Source organism: Siniperca chuatsi, linkage group LG19 (genome assembly GCF_020085105.1).
Source record: "Siniperca chuatsi isolate FFG_IHB_CAS linkage group LG19, ASM2008510v1, whole genome shotgun sequence".
Classification (NCBI taxonomy): Eukaryota; Metazoa; Chordata; class Actinopteri; order Centrarchiformes; family Sinipercidae; genus Siniperca; species Siniperca chuatsi.
The window spans coordinates 12,879,974-12,907,101 of NC_058060.1; the positions used below are offsets into that span (position 1 = coordinate 12,879,974).

The following is a 27,128-nucleotide window of genomic DNA, read 5'->3' on the forward strand; positions in this document are numbered from 1 at the left end:
CATGTGTCATTTTTGCGGCATTGTTTGTGACTGTTAATCTCGTGCATCAGTGTCATCCCCAGTTAAAAAGTCTGCCGTTGCCGCCGATATCAAATACATTTCACCCAACATATGAAGTAATAATTAAATTTGGAGAAAAATAGATAGGCTACACAAAAAAACTGAAAGATGAACAAAAACGAAAGGTGTTGAGGAAACCCGCTTCTTTCTTGCTTTTTAAATGTATTTTTGTTTGTTTGTTGGATCATCATAATGATAAACCAAACGGGGTCTGTTTTACTAATTGTACCAGAGGGAGTCGCGCTTTGGAAATAGGCTACACATACAAGTGTGCCGGTGGAACAAAGGAAGCATTTGGGCTACATGTTGATCCTAGTTGGATGTGAAGCATCATAACGTCGCAGTCGCTAAAATCGTTGCACTCTGCATCATTTACACACTTGAATTTAGCAACAAAAAAAGAGACTGTAGTGATGTTCTTTAAATAGCCTGATGCATAATTCAGTGTAGTCTGATGGCAGATGTGAAGCAGTAAAATGCTGTTGCTGTGGTGTTACCTACACACACCACTGATAGAAAATCTGTTCATGGAAAAACGTTCAACCTCAAAATATTGTTACACCAAAATATCAAATGTCACAAATAAAAATAGGCCGTGACACCAGAGCAGATAAAAGCACAATAAAATATATTAGGTTTGACTATATAGGCAGCATTTTACCTAGTAATATTTATTTAGAGTATTTTCTTTGCTTTTCTTATTGCGAACATCTTATCTTATTGTGAGCAGAAATGTGCCTTAATGCTTTTCATTAGTTTTTAATTAAATTTTAATTCAAATTTGGTTGAACTACATGAGCTCCAATTTTTTATGCCTTTTTTTCCCGTCAAAATAATTAACATATCACCGCGAGACATGTCGGAACTAAATAAATCAACTGTATAAGTGACCTGACCTATAACTATATACAGCCTAATGAACGCTATCATTTCTTAATAAGCTAGTCTGATTTCAAAGACAGGTTCACACATTTTCATTCAACATCACCAAATTAGAATAAAGAGTAAGCTCTTGCTCTAATAGGAGAGGTCCGCCGTTACACAGAAGGCAGTCTATTGTTTTGCAACAGGCGATTTTGCACGACTAAATGCCAAGGACGGGCTATCCTACAGGGCAGGCTAGTGGAAAATGCGGAGGTCCTGTTTTTGATTTTGTTTATACGTTAAATATGAAATATACTCATTTTTATTATATGCCTGAATAAACGCGGCAATTGTAGCTTGATTTGTTTCTATCAACCTGGTCTGTATTTATTAATTTATAGTGGATAGTGACAGAGGAAATCAAAGCCTGGTATTAGAAAAAAAACCAACATTTACATTGCAGACCTGAGTCCTGTAGCTGCATATGGATATAAAATCAGATTTTTTTTAAAGAGGAGGAGGGGGTGGTGGCAGCTGCAGCCATACCATGTTCAGATCTCCGCTGCAGTAAGAGGCGGAGGCTCATTTGCACCGTCAGTACAATGTGGAGAACAAGCAGAGACAACCCAGCAGACAATAAACAAAGAGCGGCTCGCCATGTGCGCTGCAGCTGCAGTGGCACACGCACACACACACACACACACACACAGAGCTGCAGTGAGACGTCATGGCCGCCAGGGGGTAGTGTAACCTCCGCAAACCACAGCAGAGACTGAGAAAGAGATGAATGAAATGTGTCCATGAAATGTCCCACTGGTGGTGAATGTGTTATCAAAGAGGGCAGAAGCTGTTCCTCGCCTCAGAAGTTATTTAAAGGTGACGCTTACGTTTTGTTACAGTTGTCGTCCTTTATTTTATCTTTTATCTATTCGTAGGGTCTCCTACACAACTTATAGTGACACTATTGGCATATACTGTCTATATCTGTCCTAATACAAGCTGCAGCTGCTACTAACATGCATTTAAAACTGTGGGGGGGAGCTCAACACGAACACTATATAAAAGATGGAAACTTCTTTTTGAAAAAACAGCTTAAAATTTACTGTATATGCACAGTACATCTTCATGTTAACATTTTAACAGGATGTGTAGTGTGAACTGATGTCAGGCCGGCTGGTAGTTCTCCAACCGCTCCAGCAAGACCTCGGAGTATCCAGGGGAGTAGTATCTGAAACAACACACCGAAAATACTGTGTTTTATACTGAAGGACAATTTGTCCTTTTTTACCATTATCACACAGATAGGGCTGAATTCTGCTTTTTAAATTAGCTTTTTACAAACCCAGTTTAACTTAAAGCATTGTGTTACTCAATAAAAATGCAAAAACAAAAAAAGTATATTATGATGTTATTGGACAGGTTTTAGCTGACAGTGATTGGAAAGATGGGGTGGAGAAAGAAAATAGTACTAAAAACGTACTGCTGAGTCGGCACCCAGCTCTGAAATTACTGCTGTCTATATGGTCATGTGATCTGATCAGTCACTCTTAGATTACTGTTTATGTCTCTCAGTGGTGTTACATGCACAGGGTTTAGATGTCAACAAGGTATGTGTTTCAGCGTGCATGTGTGAGAGAAACACACCTGACTATCTCTTCAGGGAAACAGCTGTTGATGGCGTTGATGTGCTCCTGTAGAGGGGAGCCGGGCTCTGCCTCGATCTCTTGCACTTTCTTCAAACCCCCGCTGGTCACAAACAGACGGCGAGCCTTAGTGTCATGAGGCAGCACCTTTTGAGGGGAGGGACGGCAGAGTGTATAATACAGATAAAGAACCTTGACTCGCCAAAACTTGAAAAACTGACATTCATTTTAAAATGCAGATTACTGATTCAGGTTGCTGGTCGTAGACTCGCTCACTCACCTTGCTGAACTGGCAGACTACATGTTTGAGGATGTTGCTTGGAACATCGTAGAGGAGGGGCTCCAGAACGGGGAGGTAGGTGCACTTCTGCAGGATGCTCTTCAGAGCCTTCTTACTCTGAAAAGAACAGGAGGAATGAAATATACTGCATATACAACAATCATATAAAGCTTTTCACCATGTAACCCCTACCTTGACCTTTGATACCTGCTGACCGGTGACTCAAAATCTCTCAAACTATGGCTTTAAAAGAAGATTTGTCTTGTCCTATTTTAGTGCTTGCTAAGAATGCACAAAAGCCTCATTTCCATTACCGATAACAGATATTTGTGCCTCACTGTAAGTATAAGTTGAAAAAATATTGCCAAGCTAATATAACATTTTAATTGAACTACTTATAGTCACTATTAGCCAAAAGTAAAAACTAGAAATCCAAAATCTTTCTGTTTTTGAGGAGTAAAACTTGAGCAAACAGTATTTTAGTACAGCTTAAGGCCTCATTACACAGTCTCAATGCAGATCTCTTACTTTGGCCTGCAGGTCCTCAGAGCTGCTGGCGTCCATGTAGAGTTCCAGCAGTTTGGGCAGCAGGTTAGCTGTGCCCACTGCCTTGGCATGCTCAGGGGTGTGATGACCTATCTGACCGATGGACCAGGCTGTGGCCGCCTTGATGTGATGTTCAGGCTCCTCGGACAGACACAGGGCCAGCTGTGGCACCCCCTGCAGGACAGGAGGACACACGGCACAGCAGGACCAGTTCACTTAATGTGACCTACATACTGGACAGGAGGGATATGTCTATGGTTTTAGCGGTGGGTTTAGCTGTCACATGGCTTGTTGAGGGCAATCAGAAGAGAGTTTAACAACCACACACATGCACACCTTGGAGAGAATGACAGCCATGGCGAGGTTCTCAGTGTGAGCTGCCACATATCCCAGCATCATGATCCCCGGCAACCGCAGGTTTCCACGGCAATCACCCAGATAGTCGATCACTGCTGCCATGGCACCACAATTCACAATCACCTGGGACAACTGGAAACACACAGACACACACACACACATTGTGACTTTGTGTCCAGCCATACATGGTTGTGCCTGTGAGTGTGTGCAGTACCTCTGGCGTGTGTTTCACCACCTCCCTCATCAGGGTGGTGACGTTCTTCCTGACATACTCGTCTGGATCTCTGAGGCAGGCCACAGCTGCAGGGAAGATCTCAGCCTCTATCACCATCTCTGCCAGGCTGACCGAGTGCTTACTGATCTGACTGAGGGCTGAGAACACCTGCCTCTGGATGGAGACAAAAACATGACTGAATTATTTCCAGATTAATTCACATTTTTGTAAAATCAATTACAGCTTCCCGTTGTACATTTTTAAAGCTGAAATGTTACTGTTCTTTATTAAATATCTAGTAATTTTGCTAGAATAGTACATTTATTAAATTTAATTCAGTTGACTTTCTCTGTAATTGTTTCTAAAGTTACAAAATCTACCTGCAGTCAATATTAATATTATTATAATAAAATATTAATATTTAACATTTAGACTGGTTACCAAAAAACATTCTTTAAATTTCTTCTTTTTTTTTTCAAGGAAAGGTGCCACTTTTTCAGGTTTTCTAAGAGTCATGGAAACCAGACTTCTGTATGATTTGTTACTGTATTCCACCCTTTTGGCAGGTTTTATATCACTTATGTTTACTTGAAAATGTTGAGTTACTACAATGGTAATTTGTACTCAATGTACCCCAAAATACAAAGGAATATTTTAAATTAAAGTCTATGATAAAGAATGTTTCTTATTCATGACAAAGAATAATTTCAACTCTAATTTCAATAAATTTATGTTGGAGAAAATGTTCTAAATCACTTTAATTAATTCAGAATGAATTCACAAATCTATCGCATGAAATTCAGACAGGTCAAGAGGTTTGTTAAAAAGGTGAGTAAAGGGGAAAGAGGACAAATAGGTGGAGAAAGAACAATAACATGGGATGGAGCCCAATAAAAACCATAAAAAATATACATATATTTAGATGCTCTTTTTTGAGTAATTAAAAAAAATCACAAATCTGCTCTAAAGGGTCCCGTTATAATCATCCATTAATATTATGTGATAATATAACAGCAACCTAATTTGACAGGAAAATGACATGCAAAGTAAAAGCATTAAAGAAAAGCATGTGTATTGTTATTATTAAAAACAGCCTTAAGCTTCAATAATCAGAACAACAGAGGGCACTTAGGTTACATGAATATTTAGCATGCATGTCTCAGGTATGAATTGTTTTTACCTTATTTGGCCAGCATTGTTATAAGGCTTGTAAACGTTTTACAAAGAAAAGAAAATCAAATAAAGAAACAATATGATTGAAATTTCAAAAAATGATCCACTGAGCTGTTCCTTTCATGGGGTCATGCCATTATAAATGGTCGGCTGAGTTAAACCAGCAGCTGTTTAGGTGAGGCTGTCCTTTGAGCTGGCCTACCTTGAGTTTGGCGTCTGGGTTGAGGATCATCTGTGCCAGGTGTGCAATGGCACCATTGTCCACCACAGTCTGGGCCAGCTCTGGTGTGTGTTTGGAGATGTCGCTGAGGGTGGAAGCTGCGATGCGTTTGAGGGCCATCTCAGGTTCCAGAAGACACAACACCAGCAGGGGGACAGCACCCGCATCCACAACCGATTGAGACAGCGCTGCACAGTAATGGACAGAGGTGGGAAACAGGAAAACAAACACATAAAGGCAAAGGATGTATGTGTGCAAATATGGGTGTATGAAGGAGAGGGTGCTGCATCCCAAGACCATGATATTTAAAAAATCTTACCATGGGCTGAAATGTTTCCTCAAACCAAGAAAGTGAGAAAAAGGCAGAGGGAAATCACAGAAATCTGAGCATGGCGGTCTTCCTTACATGCATTGTGTCGCGCGATGTAGCCCAGAGCCCAGGCAGCGGCCTCCTTCACCCCGGGGTCAAACTCCTCCAGGCAGAGAACCAGGGCATCAACTCCCCCGCAGGCCACCACAGCCTGGGACAGCTCGGGGGAGTGTTTGGCGACTGCACGCAGCACAAACGCTGCTGCCTTCTTATAGAACCTCTGCATACAAACGCACACAGATAGACACCATCAATTGTCATGGCCCACATTTAGGATTAAACCGGCATTAGACTTTACTTAGGACTGAGATACTGGCCAGTTATATTGGTCCATGATTTGATGACAAACCTCCATGTAAAGCCTGCAATTAGATTTTTTTTAGTCTTATTTTTTTTTTAAGTTTGTTTTTAACTAATTATTTATTTAAACATCTCATGTATTCTAGAGTTTTCCCTGTACTGTTTAACCCTCATGTTTTGTTGACATTGGCTTTAATTCCTCGTTGTTTGGTCCCACAGTACCTAATGCTGTGTGCAAAAATAATAATTGCAAAATTATTTCCAATTTTTTCTTTCAAATATTTTTTTCTTTTCTTCTGACCCAATGAACCCAGTTAACAGAAAAATAATGAAGCCGTAACACTGGGCTTTCACATAGTTATCACACCAAATAAACTGTATATGCTATAAGGGTTCATGCACTCTAGAGTAGACTGTGAATAAAATGTATATTCCTTTTGACAAAAACCTAATTCACAGACAGAGAAATGTATCTTATAACTTAATATAATAATAATAATAATAATAATAATAATAATGTAACTCGTGTTTAAGTCTAACTCTTAAAATCATGGTTATAGGCAGTTCTGATAAAACTGGTGCAGTCTTGATGAAACAATGTTAAGAAACCAGCTGTTAAAAAGCTCCCGGGGTCTCCAGGATCCCAAACAGCCTATTTGTGTGGTGGGTCACCCTACACTCAAACACTGGGTTTTTTATTTTTATTTTATAGGTTTCAATGAAGATTTTTCACCCTTAGTGCAATATCATTCTTCAGCAAACAGAATTCTTGTCATATGTGACGTAAAATGTTTAAAAATGTAAACCGAATAGTGTCAGATTTTAAGTTTATTATATGAGAAACCATGTCTCCCTCCATTCTCAGCCTCTGAGTGGGCTGAGAGGCCCGGTTGCTCTCATGGTAAAGGGTTCTTAGGTTTTGAAGTAGCCCCCAGGGCGAACTGCCAAGTTAGCCCAAAACACACTCTGACTGGCTGACATAGACAGCCTGTCTCTTTCCCCTCTCTCTCTCTCTCTCTCTCTCTCTCTCTCTCTCTCTCTCTCTCTCTCTCTCTCTCTCTCTCTCTCTCACACACACACACACACACACACACACACACAGACCAGCCTCTAGAGGGCAGAGACTGACTACAGGACAACCTCTCTGTAGTGAACTAGCACTTATATGGCCGAAGGGTGAGATACTGACATTCTGCGAGGCCAGAGAGTGGACCAGCTGGGGCAGGATGTCTTCCCTCACCACGGCCTCGGCCAGGTCATCGCTGTGGTCTGCCAGGCGGCCCAGAGCCAAAGCTGCCGTCTGCTGGATGCTGGGGACCGCATCCAGCATCAGGGGACGCAGCATGGACATCACACCTGCAGGAGAGGACAGGAATAAACACTGGAAATATAGCAGCTAAAGCTAACACAGTCTTACAGTCTTGTTTCTCACCAGCATTTTGAAGGATGTCTATGTTTTGTGGCCTGGCTGCCAGATCAGCAACAGTTTGCACGAACTGCATCCTTGATTTCTGATACTGCTCAAAAACTGCAAAGCACAAAACAGACAGAAGGACAGTTTGACTTTCAGCTGAATCTTCATTTTATGAATCAAAACAGCTCGTGAGTCTCACCTTGAATGATCTGTCGTTGGCTCATTGTTACCCTGATGGAAGATGCCTCTTCTTGTGATTTATTTCCCCTCGTCAATGCGCTTTATCTCCTCAGAAATCACCTTGAATTTCTCGCAGGATTCAGTGTGGCGTTTCTCCTGGCCTTCTCCAGGTTTGGGTTATAGGTAGTGTTGTTGTTACGTGTTGCCGTGGCAACAGACAGGAAGCAGAATGTTCTGTCGAAGATCGTCTACTACAAAGATGAGGCACTCTCGCACTCTCGGTCGCACCTCGCAAACGCCTTTGTTTCCCGAAAATGTGTTGCGTGTGAGAGCTCTGCGCCGCTTCCTCGTCTCTGTTCACGCTGTCTTTAGTTCCCGCTAAAGACCAACCGCGGAAATGTCGCACAATTTCACAACATCGTTATTTACCACGATTCAAAGGAAAACAGAACCGAATCGAAGCGGCCGTTGGCTGATAAAGGGAGCGTGCGCACTGCAGTTCAGCGTGTGAGCTGACGTTAGCCGGGACTGTGGCGCTGAACATTTCACAATGAAAGACTTGTTTTCTTCTTTTTAACTTTTGCCTGCCTTTGCTGCTCAGGAGTGTGTCCTCACATGAACTTCCTGGAGGAGTTCTTGTTATTTTCGCAAAGCACTTTGCAAACCCCGTTTAAAAGAAGGGATCTGGACGAGCCTAAATCAGCCTTATCATCATCATCGTCATTATTATTATTGTTATTATTATTCTAAAATGGCACTGAAATGGGATCGGTCCAAGCCTTAGCCTCTGTCCTCTCTTCCTCGGTTGGTTATTGTATGGAAGGCTATTTGTTCTGCCACAGCAAATAAAAAAGAACAAAGTAGGCGATAGACAGGCCTTTAGGATAAATAAAGGAAATTATAACAATATGTGCAAATGGAAATGTAGAAAAGTATGAATAAAAGCAGGTCCAGTCAGGCACGCAGACATAACGCTGCATCACGCCGGGTTCTTACCCTCCAGCTGAGTGGAAGATATGGGAGATGAGCCGATTCAGGTGGCAGAGTGCCAATTTCTTTGATTTCAGAGCCTACTGCCTGATGTCAGCGACATACTTTACAAAGTTTCTGCATCAGTAACAACTATTCAAACGTATTTTAAAATGAATGTCAATTGAACGAAATATTAAACCCACCAACATCACTTAAACTGCGTAATCGGACCCAGACTATGTGCTTATTTTATTACTTTTGTTTGTTTTCACACTAAATGTAAATGCGGAGTGTTGTCGGTTCCGTTTGAGGTGACTTTTCTTTTTTTTTTTAACCGGAGGGATAATTACCACATTCAACTAAATGAGCATTGTTACTCAGTTAAGCTCCAGAGAACAGATCATTCTGTGTATTCAGTCCGAATAAGCAATATTTTCGTTTTATTAGGCCACTTTCTGCTTCCATGTTATCTGATAGCGTTATGTGGTTCCTTCTTTCATGTGTTCACTGCAGTATAACATAGGCCGACTCTTAAATCCTGCTGCCCGCCTGATTTACTCATTCAGGATAAATCAGCTTTTATTGGAAAGCTCGATTTGATTAAGACATCTTGTTGAGCCGCCTAGATGACATCACAACTGTGTGTATTTCAGGATTTTTATTATTAATTCAATTTTGGGAAAAAAAAGATTTTAAAATCAAATTTTAAATAATTAAAATTTAGTTTATTATGAAAATTGAATTAGACTAATTTTAAAAATATTTTAGCACCCAATATAACCACAAAAGACGACGGTTTCACAGAGAGCAAATGCCCGCATTTGAGAATGAAAATGACACTAAAATGTAATTATGCCCCTTATTGCCTCGTAGACAAAGTCTTCAGTTAATTTTCCATTAAAACTGCTGCATTTCAGTGCAGTGAAATGCAATTACTCATGTGATAAATCAGCAACACAAAAAACAAAGCCGAAAGGCTTCTATCTTAATTGGATGTGCTCGGAAACATGATTTGATCACGGGCCAGATCTCCTCCTTAACTGAGTTATCTACATCACTGCTGACTCACACAGACATCTGACGCTTTGCGCCGCCTGTCCATTTGCAGTATTCCTTTCTTTGGTTTTGTTAATGCAGAGCACCGGACTGCCGGTCCCCCGTCACAAAAAGAAAACCGAACTGACTTCTACCATAAGTGTAAAATGTTTTTATTTAGATGTTTTATACTGTGCAACAGTAACAATACAATAAGTTGTCCATACAATCGAGGGATACAAATACGGAAAACACAGGAGACATCAAAACATCTGTCATTAAGCATGTAATGGAGCTGAACAGGAGCCCAAGTCATTCCCTCAGAACAAAGGGGAATAAGAGAATAACATCATCGCTGATTAAATATGCATTTTGTTTCTATTTACACGTGGAATCTCTAAAACTGCTTATAACGTGTTAGAAATAAGCAATCCGATTCCACTGCAGCTACAAGAAACTGTTTTTTTTTCCAGTAAAAAGGCAATTTAAAGTTGATTTTTCAGGCTTTTTTTCCCCCCTCCGTGAAGCCAGCAGCGCTACACAAACTCATTTTCCTTTCGGAACAAACTCGATGCCTGAAACACTAAACCCGCCAAAAATGAGACTTGTGGGGCAAACACGCAGAATCCTCTTCCATAAAAGAAAATAAAAAATGTTATCATGAGCATGCATGTTTAAACTGACTCAAAATATCCCAACACACATGGAATAATCATGATAAACACGTTTCATTGGAAAATAAAATAGAAAAGTCTATCTTCAGTCACTTCTGTAAAATAAAGATGTAGCTTTAAAAAGGGGATAAATGCTTGTCCTTCTCCTTTCCGACTTTTTTTTTTGTCAACATCAAAATCTGCTTTCATATTAAAAATTTCCCACGCCACTCGACTTCCTCGTTCCTTTTATTTTGAAATGTCTCTGGTTCCACTACGTTTAAACTTACATATGATGCCATAATATTTATAACAACAAATGGAGAGAGAAAGAGAGATAACATTGTCTACACAATGGAACTACGTTGGCATGAAAACAGTAGGCCTATGAGCTGAGCGGGGGTCGTTGGCTGGTCCAGTTCGGTCGCGAGCCCCGCGTCATCCGGAGGAGGTCGACGAGCCGTTCAGAGAAACCTTCCGGGGTTTGCTACCGCCGCTGCCGCCGCTGCCGAACTGAGTGAAAGGCCGACTGGGGGCCGGAGGGGCGGCGGCCGACGTCCCGTTGACGTTAACGGGGCCGTGCGGGAGCTGCGGGTGCGGGGACTGCGCAGGCGTGCCGGGGCTCGGCAGCGACGAGGACGTCGAAGGAGCCCCGGCGGGACTCCCGGCTTTGTCGCTGGCAGAATCGCTCTCGGGACCGGATCTGCTCGCGCTGTTCTGGCCTTCCTCCTGCGCGTGGCTCACCTTCATCTTCTTACAGTTGGGTCGGACTCTGTACTTCAGCGGCAAAGGGCCGTTCTGTGGAGGAGGGTTGCATAAAGAGATGACCAAATATTATAACCAAATGCATAAAATGAATAACCTAAAAAATCAAACGAGTAGGCTACATATTCTTCACACTGTATTTAAATATGTTTTGAACCAGCCTAAATACAACAAAATGCAGTGGAAATGTTATTTGTTTCTTTGCACCAACACCTGCATCCAAATAAAAATGTGGTCATTATTCTAATGAAAATAGCATGTAACCAAACACTTTTAAACGTCAAAAAAAAAAAAAAAAAAAAAATATATATATATATATATTCGGAGGGACAGATGAAGCACTTCTCATTTTCTTAGCAACAAGAATCAAATACATTTTCAGGTCAGCTGTGTTTTTCCATTCCTCAGGGAATAACCCCCCATGTGGGCCTATAAGCCAAATTAAACTTTTGGAAAATTAGACTAGACTCTTCCCCATCCAACAGCCTTCTGTGAGTCTGTATTTTATGTTTAAAAAACTAAAAATATAATGAGAAATATTTTTAAACTGACCACAGTAGTGTCTGCACCAGTTACAAAGGGGTGGAAACCCATATTTAACAAACCTTATAACTTGTAACCTAAAATCAAAATGAATGATCTTAAATTTATTAATTAGTCAAATACAATCTAAATACACTCATTTCAAGATCAACATTGCTCACCTAGTCATTATTTTGCTGTAATTAAACACTGCATTTAAAAAAAAATGTATGTTTAAATGTATGTATTCCAGCTGACTAGGATATGATAATAGTCCAGTTTATTTGACAGTGTAGATTACTTAAAATTATCAATACTTGTATATATTTTATACATAAACAAGCAACAAGCAAAATAAGAACATTTATGATTTACAACTGTTAGTTACACAACGTAGGCCTAAATAAGGATAAACCAACTGAAATCAAGTCTATTTTGTCCAAAAGGACCTCTTACTCTTCTCCAAGTGTAGATATATGCTATATCCATTAACGTGTAGTAATCTTTCAGAGGTTCGTCTTCATACATGACTTCAACCTAGAGAGAGAAAAAAAATAAGAGTACATTTTAATTTTAATAGATTCAAACAGTAAATATATCTGCATTTAAGTACGATTTTGACATAAGAATCATGATATCAGTGGTCCAGTACAGTTTATATTCAAGTAGTTTAAATGTCCAGTTTCTATTTGTCAAAAATGAAATAAATAAATAAATAAATAATCAGTAAATCAATGAAGACCTGGTAGGTACTTGGGATGTCCATTTTGCTGCGCAGAAACTTCCTCAGATGCATGACTGTCATGGCTGCTGGACACTGCAGATACCTCTTGTTAGCCACCTGTAGAATATATAAGCATTCTAAAATTATACATAAGACAATATATTTGCATAGAGGTATACTGATATAGAGTGGCTAAGCATCTAAATGATTACACACTGGTCCACCTTAAAAGCAGGAAAAGAATTTGCTTTGCAAAAACAATGTAGAGCTTCCCAAGAGACAGTAGGTTTGGCTACAGAGGCGGCAAATTAAATATTCATTAGTTGCTTCCTTAAAAAGGAGTCTGCAGTATGAATCACTCTTATTTTGTTCCAAAGGATGTTAACAAGAGACATAATGCTGGCAAAGAGAATGTGGCCGATACCTGATCTTTAGATGGCTTGTCCTCCACTCCACCTCCCAGTCTGCAGAATAAGAAAGCTCTGTGTTATTTATGTTTTCCATGTGCCAACACCATACATACTCACAACAAAATCTGATTATTAGCAATAACAAACATATTTAAAAATCCAAAAATAGATATTTTGTGGACATCCACAGCCATTTGAATGAAAAGTGAAAAATGAAAAGTACACTTTATTGCTTTAATCTTTTCCTCCCACAGATGTTAGGTTTTTTTTTCTTGAATTTCACATACACACACACACACACACACACACAGTACTTGTAACTTATTACTCACGTCAACAGCCCTTAAAATGTTTATATAGTATTGAAAGGAAACCAGTAAGGCTGGCACAGCACACAAGCTGCTAAATTGCAAAACATAAAATGAAATAAAATAAACAAATCTCTTAAAATAATTTCATTTCAAGGCTGAAACAGTGGGGGACAATATGTTAAATATTCCTTAGTCGCTTCTTTTAAAAAAAAGGAGCCAATGAATGATATCCAAAAACGATTATTGGAAAAAAGCCAATTTCTTAACCTGAAGAAAATGTGTGTTCGGAACCAAACTTAGCAGGATATCAGTGATTTTAAGAGGGGACGTGGCTGGATATGTATTATGCTGGACAGCAGAAAAACTAAACTTGAAGGATAAAAGGACCTTGTTCTCTCTGATGCGGACAGCAGAGTCATTGATGGGTGCAGACTTAGTTTGGATCTGATGAATTATAATGCAGTATCTTATCAGAGACAATAAGTCTTTCATATCTAAAGAAAATCTGATGGAATACATGACGTTACCTAATATGCATGCTTAAACGTTTTCTTAAGCATTTTATGACATTACACTCACATTTCTTGCCACGGTAACTGAATTAAATACTAAGATTGCTACTCTGTCAAGAACAACCACTTCTACATAAAAACTGTAGCATTAATAATAATGCTACAACAATATTACTGGAACAAAACCAAACAAACAAAGCCTACCTGGTCTGATCAAAGAACTCAATAGAGAGGCTGATAATCTCATCATCTGTAATAATTCTCTTGTCCTCGTCTGCCACCTCGCCACGATCCTCATTTGATCCATTCGACGCTATAGAGAAAAAAAACCACACACACACATCGATAAATACCCAGAAAATCAAGTTTAAAAAAAGGATGGATCAAAAATATAATTTGGAACATTGAATTGCCTACAGAGTGTAAATCAAGTCTTTTGTTTCATCCAAAACTTGAGGAAATGTGTTTCTCCGCACTGTGGTGACTAAAGGGAAATTAAATAACATATTCAAAAACACAAGCTTTCTAACTCACCATCTACGGGGTGCTCCGCGTAAAAGTCTCTCCTCCTCTTCATTTCATCTGAGGACATTCAGGAAGACAAGCAATTACAAGTCTGCTCACTTTCAGTTGTCACAGAAATACAAATCTAGTTCTCAAAACAATGATCGTACCAGGGCTCTGTTTTTCCTCTGTGATTTCCAGCAATAAATCTGAACACGTGTGTTGAACACAACAGGATAAAGGACATCAGAATAGTGGCAGGGATGTGACACTTCATGGTTCCTTTCGATACATTTGATAACATTACACTATGGATTATTTCAATACAGCTAAAATAGCCTCTGCCTCAAAAGCTAACATGCCTCCATTTTATCATAACATTCTGCCTCATAGGAGTGTATACATTATAATATATGAGACTTGGCAATGAAACAAGTGGAGTCTTGCCTGACTTTAGTCTGAGAGCTTTGATCATCATGTATGGTAAAAACAAGACACGAGCAGCACTTTACAAAGTAACAAACAACCAAATGTGATGACGAAAACAGCAGATATGATCAGCTCAACAACCACAGCACCGCATTTATAACAGAATATGAACAAACACTATACTGAAAAACACTGAAAATCTAAACATGTTTATATATAAAGATTTGTTACTTTTTCTGGGTGGTGAATTGACGAGAATTGTAAATATTCTTATTTCTTTACTTTTCATTTGCAGAAGCGGTAACACATTTGTTGTGGTGTCACAATACTGCTGGCTGACTATGGATAAAACAACCAATAGGAAGAAAGCTACAGAGAACGTGTGCGATTGCAGAGTCAGAATGAAAGCAAACACACGTTGGATACAGAAATGGTTCTACTGTCTTACTTTTGAAGAGGCCGGGGACCAGCTTGTACACAATGTCCTGTAGAGTTTTGTCAGACCTTGAGAGAGGAAGAGAAACGTCAGTCAAGTCACAGAGATACTGGAATTCTCAACATTTGCAGTTAAAACTAGAAAAACAACTGGTTGAATTATTCCTATTCAATTAAGCTTATGGAGAAGAAGACAGATGAAGTCTGTTTACACTTATACATACATATACATTCCTAAATAGTCTATTCTTGCATTATAGCACATACACAGCCTGTATACAGTACATAAGACATTCATAACTGGTTTTCAAGGCTGTGGAAAATGTCACATATTACGTAAGTGTTCCTTATTAACAAATTACTGGCTGATCCAGCTGCTCAGTGGGGAAACAAAGGGCAAGGAACAGGAAACAAATACTGTTCAAACTATTGTTGTAGCAGCATAACATTAGCAATAAATGAAAACTAAATCTTTATAAATTAGAAAGAATATAAAAAGCATACTGAGGTGCATCAATTCAACCCATGATGAGGCACAAAAGATTGTTTACTCCAAACTAAGGCGTCCTTTTGCCTAAAAAAGAAATAAAATCTACATTTTATTATATTAAGATGCAGAATATGGTAGGAAATTCTATAACCACAGTTCTCACCTTATGTTGAGCAGAGGCTTGGTTTTATGCACTTGTACATCACAGATGGGACAGTATTTGCTGGTTTCCAGGTAGCGCACAATGCACATCTTGCAAACTGCATAGATGTAGGAAAAAAAAACAAACTGTTAATAACAGATGTCATCTGAAAGGATATCCTGAATCTGAACTGGTAAAGCTGAACCTGGTTTAAGGAGAGATCTCCTTTGCAAGTGTATGTGCAGGGAAATACGTAATATGTAGGCTACAACCTGCTGCAACATATTCTCACTTCTCGTGTTAACATTTCCCCCCCTACAAGGAAAGAAGAGCCATTGCTTTTTGCTCACATGAGTGAAGACATTCGATGATGGTCGTTGCGTCTATGAAATATCCTCCGCACAGGACGCACATGAGGTGAGGGTTGAGCTCAGTAATCTTTATCCTGGTCGTCCGATGCATGTTGAGAGAAAGGAGCAACAATCCTGCAAGGAAAGAACAACAAGTCTTAACAATGCATGGCAGGCGAGGAGGCATCAGAGGGCTGCAGGTTTCCTTTACAACGCAGGTCAGACCATTTGGGGGGGTGGGGGGGAGGCGGCTGTTTGTTTGACTGCGTTAAAGCAACATCATCTTTTATGCTAATCCCATAATAACCAAAGGGGAAGGAGCTCGGTGGCAGATTGATAGGCAGCAGCGCCACAGAGTCACCTGACCGAGGCGCAGTGAATAATCATAAATCAATCACTTCCACTGAGGGATCGATGGAGCTCCGCGCTCCTCTGCTTAGCTTCATCTTAAATCAACATCGTTTAACACATGGCAGCATCAGAGGAACAGCGCAGGTCCAAACACACGCGAGCTTTAATCAGAAAAGGTTTCTCGGCTCCAAAAAATAAAAAATAAAAAAAATTAAGCCACGATGGCACAGACAATTCCGGGTTTCATAAATCCGGATTTGCACATATTCTGCAAAATCGGAAGGGCGGGATAATCTGGTGTTAAATGCGACATTTGCAAACTTTGCTTAAATGGACTGAACTAGTTTTAAATTAGAAAGCAAATGTCGAGAGAGAACTGAGCGAAATCTATAGCCTAACGATTATAAAACAAAACATTCATACACTGATGTCGGCTACCCGTCCAATAAATTGGGCATCTGCGTCTCATAATGTATCTCTCAATAAAAAACGGATATATTTAGTTTGTGGCCGCTCCTCTTTATAACCACATGTTTATCCCCAAATGAGAAATGTTGGTGGAAACTAATATTAGGTGCTGGGTCTGTGGCGCTCCGTGGTGAGTGTGGGTGAAAGGGGGATGATAGGAGACACCCATTCACTGCGTCAGGTGTGCCACACAGGCTATGGGGAAACCTGAGCGTTTCTATGGCAACTCCTTTTGCTTTTTAGCCCACATGGCTGCTCGCCAGTCACCAGAACAAGGCAGGATCTCTAACCAAAACAACAGCACGGCGAGCTGCCGGTGTGCACAGCGGGAACAAGGAGGGACCGGAGGCTCCCCGTCCCTCCGCGCACACAGACAGCCGCTGGACTGCCAGGCTGCAGACAGCACGGCTGCCATTTTGTAGAGGGAGAAAAAAAAAAAAAGCCCGTATCGGTTCAACGGGCTGCGGGGTTTCCTTCGAAAGGGGGCGAATAAAACTAGTATCCGACGCGTTTACACGAGCTTCCCAAATCTTTATGGACCACAGGGAGGAGCGGGCTGTGTGTGTCCCACTCGGAGAATAAGCTCAGCTTTATTGTGGTTCGCTTTGCGCCGTGTTTTTCATGGCGTGCGCGCGATCATCAGCACCGTGCAGCACCAACATGGCCAGGCAGCAGCGACTGCGCTGAAGTTGAAGCGCACACTGGGTCGTACTCAGGCTGTTTATTGTGCGCCATTATCAGCTAAAGTAACAAACCCTTTATTAAACGTCAGCCTTGCCTACTTTGTGCCAATTGGCATTTAACTTTACAAACCCGGGTCTGACAAACCACATAGCCTACACACAAACGGTGAATAAGTCCTCTAATGCCAAAGTACCATCGGTTTTCCATTTTATTTCATATTTAGGCCTATGAGCCACGAGGCAAATGCATCTTTTGTCGGTGCGCATTAATAAAAGCTGAGCTATGATGACTATCAGGGCGCCCTTTGCTGTCATATGAAGAAACAAAAACACTCATTAAAAGTCTAAATGTAGCTATAGACTGGACCCTCTTTAAACACGGGGAGACAGCCAGCCTGTCCAGCCCTGAACCAACACTGTTACTTTACGGAGCCGCAGTCGGCACCATGCCCGGGTCCCGGCCGGTTTCAATGCTCCAACCGACCTCTCCTGGCCGCCTCTGAACGGCCCACTGCAGGCAAGTCTGGACAGCGACTCCGTTCAAAGGATGCCTCACACATGGATAATGATGGATAAGGTCTACATATAGGCTAAGCAAGGAGCCTGTTGCGCCATTAATCGATTGACTTGTGTTTGGACAACTGCTCTCCCTCTGTCCTGTGGGAGCTGCATGCTCACTTCATAAGACTTCAAGTCAGTCACTCCAGAAATCCAAACGCACCTAAGTCCCTTCATAGTGGGAACGGATGCTGCTAAATGGCTGCAGCACCAACCAACAAACGCTACAGTATAGACTAAATCAAGTCAGTTCAAGATTCCCATTAAGGATTCAGCTATAGGCCTACAGAAACCTTGTAGTCTACACAGCAGATGTAGCCTAAACATCTTATTTTCATATGGACAGCCAGGTTTAATTATGGAGGCGGCGTTGAAAACACATCATCAGTTAATTTAAAACAGCTACTGAATCTTTACTTCTCTCAATAAAGCAACAACAAATGAAGAGATTTCCCCCTCGGTTCTTGCAGTGACCCAAATGTCGCCACCCTCATTTATTCCCAAACAAGACCAGTTCCTCTTGAAATGGTCCCCCATACACGCAAATCAACAGCAGCTGGAAATAACCCAATTAAAATCGGCAATGGTAAAAACCAAGCCCTCATATTAACCGCTGTCAGTCAATTCAGAATATCTTGAAATAAATAACTGGGGATTCCTAATTGACCACATGAGTGAAACTTATTAAAGTCAATACAAGCAAGAAGGACTTTCATTTTGTCTGTTAAATTGTGTCTCATCACCCAGTCTTTATCGCATCTATCCACAGATCCGTGAGGCTGTCAACCTGCAAATCCGAGAGGGGGGGAAATATATTAATTTGAACCCATTAAGCACACACGGGGTCCCCAACAGCATTCATGAGTAAAATGATAATTTTTTTTATCCCCCCAAGAGGCAGAAGCCCTGGCTCGTGTCTGTCTGTTCAGTATCGCCAGACTCAGAGTCACACAGTGCGCCAGCATTTAGCCGTATACGGTGAAAATAGGGAAATCCATATTGAGCTTAAATGTCAACAAACAAACTGCTGGCCACAGCCCACGTGAAATACAGTGAAATTACCGATGCTTTGGCTGCCTGCGAGACACAACCAGCCTTTTGTATCCTGGCCGACGTGTCGCCCACATTTTTTTTTTTAATTTCTCAAAAACCCAACCACCCTTCTTAATTAAGATAATCACACACCAAGAGATAAACAGCCACAGTGCGTGCTTAACGATGATCCAGTGTTTACCGAGCAGCCGTCATGAAACATTTATGCACAATTGAAATGGTTTGCCTCCTCGTCACGTTGATGGGAGCAATCCAAGTTAAGTTAATAAATCCAACATTTGGTCATATACACCCAAAACCAACAGCACACCCAGTTCACAACACCCCAAACATCCCAACTCTATAAAATAAAGACGCTGTATGGAAATATGGGCACAGAAGGACCGTTTGGAGCACTTGCTGCTGTTAACATCTCAGCCAACACAGCCTGGTTCGCCTGAGATCTCCCACTTTACATAAATCTAAACGACGCAAGGCAAACCCCAACCATGATCAACTTATACGGACATATTACTGAATGCTAGACAATGCAACACTGGGTGTGTGAGGATCTTAATTCGCGTTTGTGCACGAGCGGGGAACATCTTTTACAAAAAAAAGTGGTGCGCAGACACACACGGAGCTCCACGTCGGTGATCGCTGCAGCCACCGTTGAAAGCTCCACATCCACCGCTGGATCGGTACGTAGAAAAACACAAAAGCACCAACGCCAAACCTCGCCTTCTGCCCCCGTTAGTTAGAGACGATATCGAATAATACATACCTGGAGGCTCGGCTGGGAATCGGTGGGTCTTGAGGCGAATAGACAATGAAAGTTGGGAGGCGATCAGCAGAAAATGAATAGGAGCCGAGCCGCCATCTTGAAGCAGGCTGCAGACGCTGTCAGTGGCTGAGAGCGCACGGCGGACCGGAGCGCATTTCAGATGTGCGAATGAAACTCCTCTTTTCCTCGCCGCTTGCGCGCTGTGTGCGTATCCGATCCGCGGCTTCAAGAGAGCCCAGTCGTCCGGCTTCGGCTCGGGAAGGTTCCCACTTCAGCACCGATAACTTTGCCTCCAAAATATCCGCTTCACCCCCAGTAAAATGCAGCAGTGTGTGTGTGTGTGTGTGCTCCGTGGAAACTGACACCGTCCCCAAAATGGCTTGTAGTTCGACCGCCCCGCTTTGGTCACGTGGTCTCGTTGCTTAAGGGTGCCTAGGAATAACTGTCGGTGTATGTTGTTTCTCCTAATCTACTACGCATGATATAAAATAACACACAAAACACACACATGTGCGTTCTAATAGCCTTTTAACCACCGAATCTCATAAACTGAGGAGTGTGTGCTTTACTTAGCTGAATTAACACCCGGCAGCTGCTTAAGGGTGCAGAGAAAATTGCTGTCGCTCTCTCCTGTTCTTTCTGATGTACGACGCATGATTTAAAATAACCCATAAGCTAATACATATTTATACAGTTTGATACACTTTTCACCACGAAAAGGCACAATCCATGCACTAATGTGTATCCTGCTTTCGCTGAAAAGACACTTTGATTAGAGGCGTCTAGAAAGTAGGCTACTGATGGTTTGCCCTCGTCTCTCTGATGTTAAAAATAACTGCAGCACACGCACTCACACACGTTCGTGTCGTTTTGACCGTCAAAATGTCTCATAGCACTCACTAGAACGTGCAGTGTATCGGAGCACCAGCCAGCGACCTTATTGATCTCTGCTCTGCGTTGCTTTAAACGACCCACGCACTTGGTTAAAATACGTCCATGTGACAAATGGCTCTGGTGTGAAACCTTTGTCACAGGCTGTCCTGACATCTGCATAAAATTGTTTGTGTTTTTTTTTGTTTTGTTTTTTTTAAAGAAATGCGCTGCAACTTCCACTTGATGAATTGGAGCCTTAGAAAATGCCGCCGCAGAAAATGAAGGCATCTCGGATGTTTATGGAATCTGAGCCGCTGTGGTGCTTCAGCTGAGGAGCTTTGAACTTTCAGCTGAGGTGGATGCAGAAAGCGTCACAAAAAAAAAAAAATCTAAAAGGGGACCAAAATTCTTACAGAGCAATTTAGTCCGAAAAAGTTGTCTTTTATAAATAGCTCCCATCAGTCCGAGTCCTCCAGAAAAAGCTGGGCTGAGCCTCTTGTTGCAACAAATACTGCAGGAAACAAAATACACTGCTGCCATGCAACTATGGCAAAAATCCTATTCAGGCTGGTAAGGGCTGACAAAACACATGCCTACCAGTTACTTCACTGGCTCCATATTCAAGCTTGTTTCACATCTCTCTTACACAAAACCTGCACTATGACAAAGACATCAAGTGTATTTACTAAATATATTATCCTCACCAAATGGGAATTCCTTACAAAGACAAGTAACATATCTGGATCAGTGTGAGCATATCTAGCCCTGAAATTAGTCAAAGCACAAGGTGGATTTTATTTTTCTGTTTTATTGAAACACAAGTTGGAATGATAATTGTCTCATATGCATATGCATGTCATGTCAATGTCAGGCACAAAAAGAAGCTATCAAGAGATGAGCAATGCCGCTGGAAACTTCTGAAGTTCAGTGCTTTGTGTTGCAGAGGAAACTGGACACCGGCATCACATCTGACTGGCTTTCTCCACACTCTTGGCAGCGTCTTTGAGCTTTCCCACCAAATCCTGAAAGCAAGCAACCATTGATCATTTTCAATAGGTATAAAAACGGAGATGACCTAAAAAATAATAATAATAAACTGAAGAAATAACATTTACGCTATGAATTTGACTCAGTATAAATAAGAATTAAACAAAATTACGTTCAGATCATAGTTGCCACATTTATGATTCAGTCGGACTCCACACTGAATTACATTAGACAATATATGCAAATTTCGGATTCACGATGCAAATAGTTTGCAATCTGATTGCAGCCCACACGATTTAAATACAAGAGAATGCATCAAACAGCCAGGTCACACTGAAACTTTATCTTATAAAGGCTTCAGTGATGATACATAATCCATATAATGTTTCTTTTTATCCAAGGTCAACTTAATGCATCATCATTAATACAATCTATCGGCTTCTGTGGCTTTTATTCATTTTATATTTAAGGTTTGGCTGCAGCAATGAATATCCCTTGGAAGCTATTTCATTTATTACGTCGAACGCGCGGATATAATGGTGCAATTTAACACGTGGATTTTCTTTGGAGGTTCCCCTGTTTGAAGAGGGAAAGTACTCTACACGAGTCGACCTCTTTCATTTTTGTTTTTTGATAGGGAGGCTGAATGTGGTGCGTAATAGCTCGTTATGGTGCAACAGCAAGACGGTCTGTCCCTGCAATACAAATGACAGATGAAGAGCAAGTTGACGCAGATTAAAAAGCAGCAGTGGTCTACAACTCGGAACAAAATCATTTTCTCTACCTGAAGCTGCTCCACCGTGCAGGTGAAGTTGATATCTTCCGAGGAGCCGTCATTCTAACAAAAAGGAACAGACACCATCATTGCTTTACCCACAGAAACACACAACACACATCCAGGAAAATGCATGACAGTGGAGGCATCAAAATGTGGATGAGCCTTACCTCAGCGTTCAAGGAAATCGAGTAGAAAGGCTCGTTGACCTTATCGACCTGTCCGTTCTGCGGAGGGAACAACATTTTAGTCTGAAGTAAGAAATTGTGCAACACAAAGACAAAGGGTGCTCCACAACTTGTCTTATGTACCTTCATGTGGTATTGTAGACGCCATGACACGTCGTTAATATGAGGGGGACACCTTCCCATGCTAGAAGAGGAGGACAGAAAAGACACTTGCATCTGTAGTCTTGATCAGAGATTACACAGAAAATAAGCAGCGACTCAGGAAGGGTTACTTTTATACACCAACAGTAATTTAACGATGCCGTCGTTGATCAGGATCAAAGTCATAGCTGTATGTCATGTGAGCATTTTAAACCGATTCTCTAAAGCCTTTCAGTAATCATTAAATGTGCCATATGAGGCTATTTAATCTCCCAAAGTCCTGTGTATCATGTTTTTTTGTGTACGATTAAAAGAATGTCCGTGTTTTATTTGAAATGACAACTTGTTTGCAACTGTTCTGAATCAGTTTGCAAACAATGTGGCTCTTTCACAAAGAGCGTTTGTTTATGGCGCGTCATAAAGCAGCATTTACATTGCAGTTAATCACACTCCTTGACCTTTTCGTCCTAACACGAAGAACACCCTCTCTGTTCCTCACTGGGCTGAGGCAACAGCGTGTTTGCTCTCCCCTCGATTTCAGTAAAGCCAATCCAATTCTTTGAGATTGTGTCAAAACTATGTTGGACCCCCTCCCTCCCATAAAAATGGGAAAGACCTTCAGTTTGTAGTCATCAGTGAGCCATTAACGAGCAAAATCGTTCAGTTATAATTCTGCAATGTTAAACTTACAGCTTTAAAACAAAAAAATATATATATATATATATATATATATATATATATATATATATATATCTAACTGATGTCCCAGCTTGATCTTGGGGACATGATCAGCCTGGGTAAAACTTTTCACCTATAAAATAACAACAGCATCACCTCCACAGGCTTACCTTGCTAACAGACGTCTCAGTTCTTTTTTATGTTTCTGTAAAACAAAACATGCACCGATGAGTTATGGGGGAGTCAGCCACAGTTACAAGACTGCATGAAAAAACAACAACACAGATTTAATAAATGCTACAGAGTCACCTGATATGTGCTATAGAATATTTCTATTCTCTCTGCACTGAATGTGAGTTCTTCAAGGCAGGAGCTGTAAGAACAAAACAGCACTTTCATTAGCAGCTAATTTCACAAAACTGCAATTATGTTACACTGTCTTTTTAAAAACAGTCAGTGTTTCATATTTTTGGACATGTTGGGTATTTTAAATGTGACCTATGCATTTCCCCCACTTTTCCAAAAAAAAAAAGAGGGGATCAAATAAATCAGTGAGTCTTACTTGAGTCTCATGTAGGTTGATTGTTGATGTCTACATTGTGCAAGTGAACTTAGGGTTTGTAATCCCATTTCAAATGCAGTTTTAGAATGTGAATAAATGCAAGACAGCCTAAAGGCAGGGTTTTTTTTTAAAGAGGAAAAAGTCTAAAGGATTCTTTAGCTGTATATTGGTGTGCTTGTTTGTTGGATGATCACACATGTACACCTACAGCCCTTGACTGTTTATCTGTCCTGAACACCCAGTTGTGATAATGTTCAGAATAACACCTTCGCTTCTCTAATTATAAACACCCAAAGAAAAGGCAATGCCGAAGGACAATTGTGAGAAACTGTATTTTAATAATAAGCTACCATGGATCCATTCAGACCAATATGCCAAATGTAACTACACTACCCAGTATTTTAATTGATTTGCACCCATTTGCTGTTCCATAAAGCTTGCAGACAGTAAGGCTTCACTGGCTATTTCAAAAGTTGCTTAATAATGTTAATTCATTGTTTATGTGGGAACATTGCTGTTGGTAGCCTACAGGAGCAGGACATCCCATACACATCCGGGACACACATCCATCACACAACAGCAGCATGGCTAATTAACTCATTTCAATAACAACACTATGGCCTCCTGTGAATCACATTTTAAATGCAGGCAATGGTACATCATTTTGCTGTTTTAAAGTTTCTTCTAGTTTTACAGGAAACAGTATTTCATTACTACTACATTTACTGCTGCAGTCTTGGACAGGTCCATGGTCTCTGGGAGATGCGATCAGCAGGTCACATTATACTGTCCTCACATGTTTATTACAGGTCAGAAGCGTGCAAACAACATGAACATATTTCCTGTCACGCTGTGTGATTTGAGCACAATTTTCATCGCCAAACAGGCAACTATTTTTAGAAATTCACCACGAGCCCGTGTAGAGGTTAGTACAGCAGCATGCCTGTCACAGGAAGCCGCCTTCTGTCAGATGTCGCCTACCTTATCGTCGACTTGTCTGCGTTTTGTTTGACCGCCTCCAGTATGAAGGTGGTCGCTGCAGTGTGACTCTGTTTGAGCAAGATCTGGTCGATCTGCTTCAGCTCGGGCTGATCTGCAACCACAAAAACACGGCGTGAGGATGCCACTCTGCAGTGAGGACACGCTGCCTTTATTCTCTTTGGACAGAGTGGACGCGTTTGATTGGTTTAAATGACGTAGATTTGCGATCCATACTCGTGCTCTCCAGATTGACGTGCAGAATGGGAATCAATGATGATTTGCATGCGAATGGGCCCCTCAGCTGCATCAGCCAGGGGTCCTTTGTTTGATTGCATGCTGGACATTTCACTTTCTAAATAATTCTGCCATTAGTTGGACAACACATGGTTTGTGAAAACAAGCGTCGAGGGTAGGAGCTGCGAGCTATGAGGTAGCTGCTGTCATTGTGCATCATTTATATTTACTGCTTAAATCCGAAGCCGATCACAACACAGAGCACTGCTGGTTTCAGATCTGCTAAGAGCGATTAAAGCGAACGATCGGATGTGTATCCATGATCAGTTTTGACTAATGGTGATTGAAATAGTCTAACATAGTATATGCTGAATAGACTTGGTGCCAGTTTAAATGACAAAGGGCATCCCGAGGATGGTTGTGTGACTGCTGCTGAATGTAAAGCAGGCAGCAGAGAAGGCTACGGTCGCTGTAGCCCAGCTGATGGGCGGCTGTCGGCTCATTACAGATCTTAGCCTAATATAAACACGGGGGCACCGGTTTAGAGCAACTCGCAGCACGCTGCAGAGCCGCATTAACCCGCAAACACCGAGGCAGCTCCTCTACACATCCACACGGAGAGAAACCGGAAGCAGTGGCGGGGACAAAGCGGCGACGGGAAGAGGCAGCGGCTCACCGAGGACTCCGGGGTCGGCTTGAGAGGAGAGCAGACTCCGGAAAGACACGTCCGCCAGCACCTGGAAGCTGCTCTGGTCGAAGGCGGACTGGTTGGCGAGAGACTGTAGCCCTCTCTGAACAGACTCAGACAACTCCATTTTGCAAAGGGTGACCCACGACGCCAGACCACGTGACGGATCAGCTGATGCAGCGTGTGAAGCAGCAGAGGGCTGAGCTGAGGCGATTGCACCCAGAGCTGGGGCTGGCTAATGTCGAGAAATCCCAGGAGGGAGGGCTAGATGTTTGGGGAGCATGATTTTGGGGGGGATTGCTCGCTTGTGGTGGTTTTCTTATTGCGATTGTTCCCTTGTTGCTCTGTTCCGAGTGCACTTTGCACCAAAGAGGCTAAAGACAAACCTGTGCACTGGAGTTTGAACAACAACCTATAGCCTACAGAAAGGGCATTCATGTTGAGATTTAGGATATTAGGAACTTTCACAAAAAAATTAGAGTACAGTGGAGATATTTTTTATATATCTGCATATTTAGGTAAACTGAAACAAACATTCTTCGCAGATTGACAGCTTTTACCGACACAAGTATATTCACACACAGAGCTGCCCGTAGCCAGTTTTATCCTATAAAAAAAGCTAATAATATTTGGTGCATTGTCAATACCTGGATACACTGAATGTAAACTCTTTCATTAAGCACACTGAAGAGCTGGAACCAGGAAACAGCCAATCAGGAGATGAGGATTAAGTGAGACTGTTACAAGGGATTATTAATTGAGACAGAATTATGTTTTGTAAGCAACACCAGCCTTTTTACAGTTTAATTACAAAAGCATTGTCTGTACAGTTTTGCTAATGGTTATAGGCTACCACAGTGCCTATTGAAACCTGTTACAGTTGAACTCAGTCATCATGTTGACATTATTTTCAGTTAGGCTACTCTTTTCATTAAGTACCCTGAAGAGTTGAAACCAGCACAAACCTAAGGTGCCTTATTGGTTTTCCCTGTTAAAGATCAGGATACACAGATGGAGATACGGGATTTTTAAGACAGTTGAAAAGATGCACAACATGTATATATATATATATATATATATATATATATATATATATATGTGTGTGTGTATATATATATATATATATATATATATATGTATATATATATATATATATATATATATATATATATATATATATATATATATATATATATATATTACAATCAATGTACATTTGACTTGTGTAAAGTGAAGGCAGCATCTCCAAAGCACTGTCTATGCAGTTTTG

General features: G+C 41.1%; 3 protein-coding genes across 4 annotated transcripts; all 3 read right to left on the reverse strand.

Annotated features, from left to right (window-relative positions):
* Nucleotides 1–2,000: 2,000 nt before the first annotated feature.
* spag6 (sperm associated antigen 6) lies at nt 2,001–8,099 on the reverse strand. Its single transcript, XM_044175593.1, has 11 exons — nt 7,641–8,099; nt 7,460–7,555; nt 7,217–7,383; nt 5,764–5,947; nt 5,340–5,545; nt 3,965–4,138; nt 3,730–3,882; nt 3,376–3,567; nt 2,848–2,964; nt 2,569–2,714; nt 2,001–2,152 (listed from the first exon to the last, which is right to left on the reverse strand). Exons 1-11 carry the CDS (start codon nt 7,663–7,665, stop codon nt 2,089–2,091), a joined length of 1,524 nt encoding a protein of 507 aa, XP_044031528.1. The 5' UTR covers nt 7,666–8,099; the 3' UTR covers nt 2,001–2,088.
* A 1,686-nt stretch (nt 8,100–9,785) lies between these two features.
* Nucleotides 9,786–20,021, reverse strand: bmi1a (bmi1 polycomb ring finger oncogene 1a). 2 transcript variants are annotated; one of them, XM_044175599.1, is made up of 11 exons: nt 19,752–20,021; nt 15,876–16,010; nt 15,547–15,643; nt 14,907–14,962; nt 14,200–14,238; nt 14,060–14,107; nt 13,730–13,838; nt 12,717–12,756; nt 12,311–12,409; nt 12,025–12,105; nt 9,786–11,079 (listed from the first exon to the last, which is right to left on the reverse strand). In XM_044175599.1, exons 2-11 carry the CDS (start codon nt 15,985–15,987, stop codon nt 10,720–10,722), a joined length of 1,041 nt encoding a protein of 346 aa, XP_044031534.1. In that variant the 5' UTR covers nt 15,988–16,010; nt 19,752–20,021; the 3' UTR covers nt 9,786–10,719. The 2 variants fall into 2 exon arrangements, with proteins under 2 accessions (XP_044031534.1, XP_044031535.1); XM_044175600.1 differs by lacking the exon at nt 14,200–14,238.
* A 1,391-nt stretch (nt 20,022–21,412) lies between these two features.
* commd3 (COMM domain containing 3) lies at nt 21,413–26,073 on the reverse strand. Its single transcript, XM_044175601.1, has 8 exons — nt 25,847–26,073; nt 24,937–25,048; nt 23,703–23,766; nt 23,564–23,598; nt 22,698–22,758; nt 22,557–22,613; nt 22,396–22,449; nt 21,413–21,646 (listed from the first exon to the last, which is right to left on the reverse strand). Exons 1-8 carry the CDS (start codon nt 25,983–25,985, stop codon nt 21,587–21,589), a joined length of 582 nt encoding a protein of 193 aa, XP_044031536.1. The 5' UTR covers nt 25,986–26,073; the 3' UTR covers nt 21,413–21,586.
* Between the last annotated feature and the right edge of the window lie 1,055 nt (nt 26,074–27,128).